The following is a 12,024-nucleotide window of genomic DNA, read 5'->3' on the forward strand; positions in this document are numbered from 1 at the left end:
CTTAGAGAAGTCACTTCACCTCTCTATGCCTACTTTGCAAGGTTAAATGAAGTTATGGTTGCAAAACATTTTCAACTCAAGAAATCCAGACTTCACCACCTCTTTCTGAGTCCATGTCTCTGCCCCCACCACACACACATGTGCACACCCTTATGTATGAATCCAATACTATTAGCATCATCATTATGACTACTTACCTCATATTACTATTTCTAACTTTACTAAATGTTGCTTTGAGCCAGGAGCTAGGCTAAGTACTCAGTCTGCATTATCTTCCTTCTTTATTGACATAGCTCCGAACGGGAAATAATATCTCCTTTTTATTTTATTTTATTTTATTTTTTTAATTTAATTTTTTTTTTTTTGAGGCAGAGTCTCGCTCTGTCGCCCAGGCTGGAGTGCAGTGGCGTGATCTCAGCTCACTGCAAGCTCCGCCTCCCGGGTTCACGCCATTCTCCTGCCTCAGCCTCCTGAGTAGCTGGGACTACAGGCGCCCGCCACCTCGCCTGGCTAATTTTTTGTATTTTTTTAGTAGAGACGGGGTTTCACTGTGTTAGCCAGGATGGTCTCGATCTCCTGACCTCGTGATCCGCCCGTCTCGGCCTCCCAAAGTGCTGGGATTACAGGCTTGAGCCACCGCACCGGGCCAATATCTCCATTTTAAAGAGCACAGAGAGTTCATTGATCATCCCACAGCCACCCACTTAGTAAAATGCATAGCCTGGATATCAACCATTCAATGCCCACATCAATATTCCCAACAACGTTAGGCATTAACTACCAGATGAATTTCAGTGACACTGAGAAAGGTGTTGTGAGCTCCATAAATACAGCACTTTCCACTAGCAAACCTAGTGGGATTCTTCAATAGGTAGGAAGCCTCACCCCAGTTAACGTTCCCGTTTTGTAGATGAGGAAATGGAGACTTCTAGAAGGAGTCAGAGAGATCTGAGTCTGAGTTCCTGCTTTTTCACTCGCCAGTTGCACAGGTCTCTGCAAATCACATAATTCCTTGGAGGTTCACCTGTCCTCGCCAGCAACATGGGGACAATATCTGATCTCAGAGGGCTGGTGTGGGGTAAACAGAAGGACAGAGCTTGGCTCCTCTTTCTAGAGACAATAAAGGATCATCTTTTCTTCCGCTCCTAGCATGAATGAAGAATGGTTCATGATTGTTGTCCCAACCTCTTTCCCTACTTTGGACGCTCTTCCCTGCATCAAATGCACTGGGGTCTTCAATAATCTCACAGCGTTCTGAGTCTTAGTCCCTAACTGCTTACCACGCATGATCCCTTGTGGATTCTACTTCCCAATCTGTTCCCAGCCCCCAGCATCTGACCTTGTTTTTGGTTTTCTGATTATGGCTTCATCTTTGTGACCTCTTGGGGACAACATTCTGGACCACGCACGTAACCTTGGCCACCACACTGACTCTTCCTGGATGGGCTACCATCAGGGATCGTAGGTAAACACTTTGCCACTTCCCAATGCCCCTGGACTGTGCACTCTGGTGGGAAATTTTGAGCAAGGATTTCTGAGTATCTAGTCTGTGCCTGGACTCATGCTTGGGCGATGGGAGCCCAGAGGTGGATCTGATATGATCACTCTTTATAAACTCAGAGTCTGGTGGGAAACAGAGACAAGTAAACAGAAATTAGATTAGAGACGAGTGATGCTTGCTGTCTTTTTTTTTTTCTTTTGAGACGGAGTCTCACTCTGTCACTGAGGCTGAAATGCAGTGGTGCAATCTTGGGTGACTGCAGCGCCTCTGCCTCCCGGGTTCACGCCATTCTCCCACCTCAGCCTCCCGAGTAGCTGGGATTACTTACAGGCACCCGCCACCACACCTGGCTAATTTTTGTATTTTTAGTAGAGATGGAGTTTCGTCATGTTGGCCAGGATGGTCTTGAGCTCCTGACCTCAGGTGATCCACCCGCCTCAGCCCCCAAAGTGCTAGAATTACAGGCCTGAGCCACTGCACCTGGCCTTGCTGTGACTGATAGAGGGAGGAATGGGGATTAAGTGGGAATAATGAGGCATCAGGACTGAGGTAGTATAGCCACACTTCCTGAAGAAGAGTTTGTTACATTTGTTGAACTCGGGGAAATCCATTAATGAGAAATATTCCTTTCTGTTGCATTTGCACATCATGCTCTATGTCTTCCTCCTCAGGTCTGATGAGCAGGCTGTCACCGGACGGTAAGTGTCAGGATTCTATCTTTTGAAGCTGGTCTTTCTTTTCTCTTGTCCGCAAGGTCACGCAGACTTATTGAGTCATTTACGCTTTTATGTAGAGTCTTAAAGAACCCTCCAGGTATTATCCAAGCCCGTGTTTTGTTTGAGCTTTGACGTAATGAAAATCTTTATTATTATATAAGGTTACAAGTAGAATTTTGCCTAATAATTATGACGCTGTGGTGTTTTTTAAGTTTTAGAAATAGCATAGGCACATGGGAAAATAGTGAGGGAACATAAAATGAGTGTCAAAATCATTCTCTTCACCACATTCCCAGCTCTGCCCTCTAGAAGCAAGCACGATGTCTAGACTCACGTGTATTCTCCCAAGAAATAGTCACACACATGTACATACATCCTTAACTCTTCAAGTTAAAAGTATTATGTGTTTTAGTGATAATAACTTTACCTCTTTCAAATATCTGAAAAATGCTTCATGTATACTCCCATAATTTAATGACCCTCTTGTTCATGGACATTTACTTTTTTCCTAATATATATGTTTTTAGTTTTTAGTTTCCTTTCACCCTGTTGACTGGGATTCCTAACATATTTTGATTCCAGTTTTGTTTTAATTTTTAAATTATTATTATTAGTAGTAGTATTGTAATTTTAGTAGAGACAGGGTTTCACCGTGTCGGCCAGGCTGGTCTCGAACTCCTGACCTTGTGATCTGCCCGCCTCGGCCTCCCAAAGTGCTGGGATGACAGGCGTGAGCCACTGCGCCCGGCCCAGTTTTGTTTTATTTTGTTTTGATGTTATTATAAACAGCGCTATAATGGAAATCCTTATCCAATCATTGCTTTTTTTATTTTTGCAAATTCCTATCTGTTAAGTTCCTAAAAGGGAAATGGCTGGGTCAAAGGGTATCTGCCTGTTAAATCTGGACAGATGTTCAACAAATTTGCACCCTCATATACAACCTGTAGGGCTGTTTGTTTCCCCACACCTTCAGCAGCATGGGATATTATCTAACTATTTACTTATTTATTTAGAGACGGAGCCTCGCTCTGCTGCCCAGGCTGGAGTGCAGCGGTGCGATCTCGGCTCACTGCAACCTCTGCCTCCTGGGTTCAAGCCATTCTCCTACCTCAGCCTCCTGAGTAGCTGGGACTAGAAGCAACCGCCACCACACCCGGTTAATTTTTGTATTATTTAGTAAGGATGGGATTTCACCATGTTGGTCAGGCTGGTCTCGGACTCCTGACCTTGTGATCCGCCTGCCTCGGCCTCCCAAAGTGCTGGGATTCCAGGCGTGAGTCACTGCGCCCGGCCTTGACTTTTTATTTTTGATAATGTGGTGGCCAAAAAAAAATTGCCCCCCACATATTTTTTTTCACAGATGGACTGAACCCCAACAGGAGTTCTAGCTGCATCTATGCACGGCCAGAACCCCCACATCTATCATTCTTTAAATGGACGCAAAGCTTTTTCCTTAAGTAAATAAACTTGAAAAGGACCCTTGAGGCCGCTTCAGTGGTCAGCCAGTGTTACCACTCGTCGTAAGGAGGAGACAACCATGAAGATAAATATGGCGAAAACAAAACGTGATTAAATTATAACTAGACACTGTTTTTCTGCCAAGGCTCTTTGTGCGAAGGTTGTTCTCGCTGTTCAATGGAAATAAAGACTGGCGGCCGGGCGCGGTGGCTCACGCCTGTCACCCCAGCACTTTGGGAGGCCAAGGTGGGCAGCGGGCGGATCACGAGGTCAGGAGATCGAGACCATCCTGGCTAACACGGTGAAACCCCGTCTCTACTAAAAATACTAAAAATTAGCCGGGCGAGGTGGCGGTGCCTGTAGTCCCAGCTCCTCGGGAGGCTGAGGCAGAAGAATGGTGTGAACCCGGGAGGTGGAGGTTGCAGTGAGCCGAGATCGCGCCACTGCACTCCAGCCTGGGCGACAGAGCCAGACTCTGCCTCAAAATAAATAAATAAATACATAAAAATTTAAAAAATATTAAAAAAAAAAAAGACTAGCAAGTGTTATGAGTTAAAGATGAGTTAGTGCCATTTTGAGAATTTCTCTCTGGTTGAAAGAGAATTAAAGGGAGAAAAACGTTCTCACCATGTGGCACCCAAGGAGTTCATGCTGAATTCCTGTGTCCGCCTGAGATCTGCTCGGCATCACCAAGCGCTCACCTATCACGGCTGGAGATGCCCGGCAGGGCGGATGCTAGCGGGGCTTCCCAATACATCCCTATCTGGAATTTCCACCTGGCTCCACTATTTACCAGCACACGCCACCCAGGACAAGTCTGTTTTCTTTCTGGTCCACCAGGATTCGCAGCCCGCACTGCACAGTGTGGTTGTGGGATGATGATAACGTGTCAGAAACACTCAGATATTAGGGAGCCGGCGAAAGTGGATTTGACTCCCTCCCACCCCCACCATTCCATGGATTCTGGAGCCCAAAGTCTTCCTTGTGGTGTCTGTTACTCCTGTGATGACGGTTTCTGAGTTCTGTCCTTCTTAGGTGGCTAAACAACCATGCACTTTCTCTGTTTTCCCATCAACCTGGAAGTAGAACTCTCCTCCATGGGTTCCCCCAAGAAACGTGCTGTGGGAAAAATCTTACAGAAACCTATAATGACTGGGTTTTGATGAAGATGACAGTGTCAGGAACAGGCCAGCCTCAAGCACATGGTTCCTCGTCTTACCAACTCTGCTCACCTCTCCTTTTCTTCTCTTCCCGCCTCTCCTCCCTCCCACATCGCCTGCGGAGCTGCAGAGTCTCCTTTTAACAAGCTCAATAATTCAGTTCTCCCTCACTCCCGTCCCCCCAAATCCATCCACCCCATAAATATCAGCCCTCTGTGCACCAGAAGCTTCCTCCTTGGAATGCAGCCAGACCTTATAAAACACAAAATGTTCTTACTGCACATGCGAAGTGCCTGCCACGAAACCAAGCACCAATCGAATGTAGCCACTGACAGGTATAATGGCGGCGGGGAGTCGAGGCGGATGTGGCGGGAGTCACAGACTCGCGGGGCTGGAAATCATCTGAGTCACTAAACAGCTGGGGAAACTGAGGTCCAGAAGCAGGCAGAGCATCAGAGGCATGGTGGCTCCTAACAGTAGATTCATTCAGCACCTTAAATCAGCCAATGACTTTCCAAGTATCGCTTTGCCTGGATTCTTTTCCTCCTTATAACCCCCTGAGAGATGTAAATGCCACAAAAGCGACCAGCTCGTCCGAGGACACTTCCAGTGTTAGCTCTGAAACTCTCGCATCCTGGGAACCCCTTTGGTTCTGGGCAAACCAGGAGGGTGAATCTCTTATTTATGATTCCACTTTTCTGATGAGGAGACGGAGGCACAAGGAGATGGAGTGAGTTGCTGATGGTCACGAGGCTGGTGTGGCAGAGCCAAGATCGCAGCATGGGCCCAAATGGGTCCATGGTGTCTGCTGTTCTTAGGATGAAGGCTGAGGCCCTTCGGTTGACCCACAGGGCTCAGCGTTACTGAGCTCCAGATACCCTCCAGCCACGTCTCGTGCCATGATCACCTACCATCATGCCCCTGAGGTGGGCTCCTTCAAGCCCCCTGCCACTGCAGGCTCCATCCCGCCCAGGAAGACGCCCACATTGTTCCCTCTGTCTGCGACGCTTTCCTCCCTCCTCTTCCACATTTCTTCACCCAGCTAACCCCTGCTCATCTTCCAGGTCTCAGACACAACATCACTTCCCTCAAGACGCCTCCCCTGGTGTCCCCGCAAGGTCAGCAACCATCGCCCCCTTAGAGGTTCCCACGGAACCCAGCAGGTCTACCCAGAACACTCGTCCCACCCAAACCCCACTTTTGATGCCTTTGCTCCTGCTTCTCTCTGACTAGTCTGTGAGCACCCTGAGCATCTGCCTTGCTTTCCACTGCACCCTCCATACCTTGTGTGATGCCCAGCACACAGGAGATGCCTCATAAACATTTGTTAGAAGGCTTGACTGAGTGCTTGAGTCTGTGTCTTTACCCGTAAAATGAGTGAGTTGGGTTACCCCGTCTCCAGTAGCATTTCCACCTCTGCCCTCCTCTGACTGGTCAGGGATACTCAGTCTGGTCGCTGGTGTTTGGACCCACGTCTTAATGCTGATTTCTCTCTGCTCTGCTCCTCCATTGCAACCTGGGCTGCCTACATTCTCGCCTCCAGACAGGACAGAAGAAGAAAGTAAGTACTGTGACAGTTTTTGTCTCTGAAATTAGATTCTCATAATCCCTGCTGAGCCTTCAAACTCCTTTAAGAAAATGCGGAGTGGCCGGGAGCTGTGGCTCACGCCTGTAATCCCAGCACTTTGGGAGGCCAAGGCGGGCGGATCACGAGGTCAGGAGATCGAGACGATCCTGGCTAACATGGTGAAACCCCGTCTCTACGAAAAATACAAAAAATTAGTCAGGCGTGGTGGCGGGCGCCTGTAGTCCCAGCTACTGGGGAGGCTGAGGCAGGAGAATGGCGTGAACCCGGGAGGCGGAGCTTGCAGTGAGCCGAGATTGCGCCACTGCACTCCAGCCTGGGCGACAGAGATAGACTCTATCTCAAAAAAAGAAAAAAAAGAAAAAAGAAAATGCCGGGGAAGGGTAGGTCCAGGCCCCAGTGTTTAGCCATTGGCCTGGCATCAGGAGCATCATCAGAACAGATTCTGCCAAAGAATCTAAGCTATATTGTGCTGGTAAATGTCTAACAACTACCTCTGCAAGGGGAGAGTGGGAAAGGGGGCCCTGGTTTGTAGTGATGGCCACTTCCCACCGTGTAAATACTCTGACCATGCCTGACTTCAGGAGGCTAAGGGTCTGACGGCTGCATTGTACAATTCCTAAACTTTAGTAATTGTCTCTTGTAAGCTAGCTTCCCTTCTCTATTAAATATAAATATGTAAACAGTTTAAAATATTTTTACAATTTTGAATGGAGGAATAATTGAATGTCCTGTACTGCTGATTCTATTCTCTTGCTCACTCTTCTCCATCCTGACTCCCTGAATGCTGGTTCTGCTACTTCCTCCAGTGAAAAGTAAGTTATTTTTCCTTTCCTATGGGTCACTTGGAAGTTTTCAGATGCTGGGAAGAAGAGACAACAAGGAAAAGAAGGGAATCTTTGGATAGTTCTTCTCAAGGCAGAACACAAGTTGAGAGGGCCCCTCCATCTGCGCCCCCCTCTCTGAAGGGGTTTCGGGGTGGGCTGCAAGCCCCAGATGGTGTGGAGAGCCGCGCGGGTGTCCGGGGTGCGGTGGATCTGGGCTACATGCAGGACTGAGTATGTGAGCCCTTGGCATATCACGTCCCGAAGCTCACAGGACCACTGCCCCAGAAGACAAGAAAGCATTGAGTTGTACGTATTTGTTGGGAGGGCCATTGAGAAGAGAACCGAAGACGGGCACCTCGCTCCTTCCTCAGGCTCTCTCCCTCCTGACCCTCGGGGGGAGAAATGAGAGAGAACCCTGGAGGCTCAAAGGGATGCTCTAGTTTCTTCCTAATCTCTGGAAGATGAAACCCCATGGAAATGGAATACCTGGGGCTTCTATCCACCTGGATTAATGCGTCTCTAAAGGAGTAAAGTCTCAAAGAAGCATCTCGAGTCACCCATCCTGGGCCCCAGCCTGTCCCATTGAATCTGGAAGACACTTTATTTCTCTTTTTCGGGAAGGTCTGTTCTGAGAACCACAGGGTGGGAGAAGCGAGGAAGGAGGCATCACTAACTCCTTTCTTTTCCTCTCCTCTCGGTGCCTCCACTGCTGCCCAACAATGCCCACTGGATCTTCTGCTCCTGGCATCGCATCTCAACAGTACTGAAACGTAAGAGTCTTGTTTCACATTTGACCCCTTCTGTTTTGCTCCTGCTCTCGTCTCTGCCAAGGGAGGTCCACTCTTAGCCATGGATCATCTCTCAGCTTTTGACCATCTTTCTTTTTTTTTTTTTAAACTCAAGGACTGGGAAAAAATAGCTATATTACCATCACCTTCAAACAGATGAGGTGTCTCATGGCAACCAATCCCTCCTCAAATCAGGCATTCATGTAATGCCATGATGATGATGGTGACAACAGTGAGGAAAATTTACAAAGAGCTTTCTAGGTGCCCCAGGTGCGAGGCACCAGAGCAGCACTTTTCAAAGTGTTATGTGTAGTTATTCCCCGCAACTTCTTCACAAGGCAAGTATTACTCATCTGCACATGACTGAGGGACAAACGTTAGGTAACTAGGTCAAGGCTGGGCAGCCCAGCAGTGACGGCGGGTTATGGATCCTGGGCTGCGTGACTCAGCAGCTTAACCACGGTGCTGTGCTGCCTCCCACTGCTGTGTGGCTCAGACTCAGTTTCCCCAAGAACATCTCTGACCATTTCATCACGCTGTTCCCTGAAAAAGGCACTGTTTGCCGCACGTGGGTAACACACATTTTTAAAACAATCTTGAAACGGTAGTAAAATACACAAAACATGAAATTTACCATTGTAATCTGTTTTCATTTTTTAGAGACAGGATCTTGCCCTGTTGTCCAGGCTGGAGTGCAGTGGTGCAGACCTCCTGGGCTCAAGCAATCCTTCTTCTTTAGCCTACTGAGGAGCTGGGACTACAGATGTGCGTCACCACGCCTAGCTAATTGTTTTTGTTTTGTTTTTGTTTGTTTTTACTTTGTTTTACTTTTTTCTTTTTTTACTTTTTTGTTTTGCTTTGTTGCCCAGGCTGGTCTTCAACTCCTGGACTCAAGCAATCCTCCTACCTCAGCTTCCCAAAGCATTGGGATTACAGGCATGAGCCACTGCACCCACCTTAACCACTTTGAAGTGTGCGATTTGGTGGCACTTGGTGCACTCACAATGGTGTGCAACCATCGCCACTGACTCCAGAACTTTATAATCACTGCCCCACCAAAATAAATACCCATTAAACAGTCACTCCCCATTCTCCCTCTGACCTCAGCCCTGGCAACCACCATTTCACCTTCTGTCCTTGCAAGTTTGAGGATTCTAGGTACCTCATTGAAGTGGACTCATACATGGTGTGGTCCTTGGTGTCTGGTTTCATCACTCAGCACAGTGTCCTCAAGGTTCAGCCACATGGGGGCCTGTGACAGTGCTTCACTCCCTTTCATGGCTGAGTAATACTCCATTGCATGGATAGACTGCATTTTTTAATCCAGTCATCCACTGATAGACTTTTGGGTTGATTCTACCTTTTGGCTGAGGACACACTCTTTTGGTCCACATTCAAAGCCATCTGAACCCCAGTTCTGAGACACTATCCTGTCCATGCCCCGCACCCACCTCCAAACCCCACTTCTACGCAGCTTGAGCCTCAATGAAACCCAAGACATCCTGATATGAAAAAACAAATTGAAAAATGGTATCCTGCAGCTCACGAGCACGTTCTGGGTACCAGGCATGGCTGTAAGTGCTTGACCCATGATAGTCCCCAAGTCATCATCCTTGTTTTACAACTGAGAACACTGTGGTAAGAAAGGGGGAGTCGCTTGCTCGTGGTCACACAGCCAGTCAGGTGCAGAGAACATAAGCCCAGTCTGGATCCCCAAACGGTGCTATTAAACAATGCAAACGCGAAAGTGTTGAAAATGGCTCAGACTAACGAGGTCCCTGCCTCATCCCTACACTGGAAGTATTATCATTGTAATTGTATGGTGTATATATTGTAAGGAACATAAAATTATGCTAAGAAAGGGAAAGAGGAACTGGCAGAGAGTATGCACTGTGGGCGCCGGTCCTGATGGCACCACCTTCTAGTTCTGTGGGCTTCGGACCCTCACCCCGAGAGGCTTAGCCCTCCAGTCTGTACAATGCACATAATAGTTCCAGCCTCGTACGGTTGTGAGGAGTAAACAGGATCGTGCACTTGGCAGGATGATTCCCAACTGGGGAGATTTTGCCCCTCAGGGGATACCTGGCAATGCCTAGAGATATTTTTGGTTGTCAGAACTCAGAGAGGTGGTGGGGAGGCTAATGGTATGTAATGGGGGGAGTCTCGAGATGTTGCTAAACATCCTACAACGCACAGGACGCCCCACCCCCACAACAAACAAACTACCCAGCCCCAAATGTCACTCGTCTGGAGGTTGAGAAACGCCCGCTGAATAGAATGTCTGGCACGGGATAAAAACTCAGCAAGGGGCTGTGAGGACCACCTCATTTACGTTTGTTCTGAACACTCCCATGTCTGCAGGAGGCCCCTCTGCCCTGCTCCTTTGGCCCCTTTTCCCGGGCCCTTCTCCAGCCTCCGTCCTCATGCTGCACTGACAGCACCTCGCAAACTGAAGGCAGACCCAGCCCTGCTCCAGGAACAAGCAAAACCCAAACCCAGCAAGAAAATCCCAAACACCTGCCTAAGGGCCCACCTGGTGCCAAGCTCTGTGCTGGGCGATTCACGTGGGTTCTTTCTCTCAGACCCTCACATTAACCCAGGATGCAAGTGGTTCAGTGGAGACAGCCTGAGTTTTAAGGCAAACGGGCCTGGGTGGGAACTCTCCTCCCATCACCTATAATGTAGGTGTAACTTACCCAAACTCCCTTAGATTCTGTCTTCCTACCTGATTGATGGAGATAAGATTTTCTGCTTGTTTGAGAATTCAATGATATAAAGCAGGGATCAATCGGCAATTTTTTTTTTCTTTTTTCTGTAAAGCACCAAATAGTAAATATCTTAGGCTCTGAGGGCCAGGTGGTCTCTGCTGCCACTCACTTACTCAATGCTGCCTTTGTGGCCTGAAAGCAGCCACAGACAACACACAGTGAATGGGCATGGCTGTGTTCCAATAAAACTTTATTTACAAAAGCAGTAGATAGCACATTGTGAATGGGCATGGCTCTGTTCCAATAAAACTTTATCTACAAAAGCAGGTGTCAGGATATCCACCCACCGATGCATGGGTAAATAAAATGTGTCTATTCGTACAATGGAATGTTATTCAGCCACAAAGGAAGTGCTGACACAGGATACAACATAAATGAGCCTTGAAAACACAGTGCTCAGTGAAAGAAGCTAGACCCAAAGTACACAGGGTATGACTCTATCCCTACGAAATGTCCACAGCAGGCAATTTCCACAGACAGGGAAAGCAGTTTAGCGGTTGCCTAGGGCCACAGGATAGCGGGGGATGAGCCCAGAGAGATGGAGAGTGACTGCTCAGGGGCACTGGGTTTGGAGGCAGTGGCCAACGGGCACATGGTTTCTTTTTTGGGTGATGAAAATGTTCTAAAATTGATTATGGTGATGGATGCACAGCTTTGTGAATGGACTAAGAAATACTATCTTGTACACTTGATGGGTGAATCGTAAGTTATGTAAATTATGTGAATTTACATAAGTTGTTATTTTTAAAAAAGTTCAGAAAACAACAACGGGTGGCGGGATGGAATGTGCCACCCCTGGATAAGTATGTAGGTGCCTACATTAGAGCGACACAAAATATACGGAAAAAAGGCCCGGCGCGGTGGCTCACGCCTGTAATCCCAGCGCTTTGGGAGGCCGAGGCAGGTGGATCACCTGAGGCCAGGAGTTCTAGACCAGCCTGGCCAACGTGGTGAAACTTCTGTCTCTACTAAAAATACAAAAATTAGCTGGGTGTGGTTGCGGGCACCTGTGGTCCCAGCTACTCGGGAGGCTGAGGCAGGAGAATCGCCTGAACCCGGGAGGTGGAGGTTGCAGTGAGCTGAGATTGTGCCACTGCACTCCGGCCTGGGCAACAGAGTGAGACTCCGTCTGAAAAACAAACAAACAAAACAAAACAAAAATAAACGGAAGAGCTGGGAATGGCGGGGCAGCTTCCTTCCCAGCCTCACCTTGCTGCTGTG

General features: G+C 48.0%; 2 protein-coding genes across 33 annotated transcripts in view; one reads left to right on the forward strand and one right to left on the reverse strand.

Annotated features, from left to right (window-relative positions):
* Positions 1 to 12,024, reverse strand: part of LOC102115098 (zinc finger and SCAN domain-containing protein 5A) — a 94,968-nt gene that overhangs the window by 63,403 nt on the left and 19,541 nt on the right. The gene's annotated exons all lie outside the window — the stretch shown is intronic.
* Positions 1 to 12,024, forward strand: part of EDDM13 (epididymal protein 13) — a 37,517-nt gene that overhangs the window by 10,352 nt on the left and 15,141 nt on the right. The window contains exons 2-3 of the mRNA XM_065536164.1: positions 2,173 to 2,199; positions 5,900 to 5,953. Coding sequence (XP_065392236.1) covers positions 2,173 to 2,199; positions 5,900 to 5,953 — 81 coding nt within the window. The remainder of the gene's footprint in view (positions 1 to 2,172; positions 2,200 to 5,899; positions 5,954 to 12,024) is intronic.

The sequence above is a fragment of the Macaca fascicularis genome, chromosome 19, assembly GCF_037993035.2.
Source record: "Macaca fascicularis isolate 582-1 chromosome 19, T2T-MFA8v1.1".
NCBI classification, from domain to species: domain Eukaryota; kingdom Metazoa; phylum Chordata; class Mammalia; order Primates; family Cercopithecidae; genus Macaca; species Macaca fascicularis.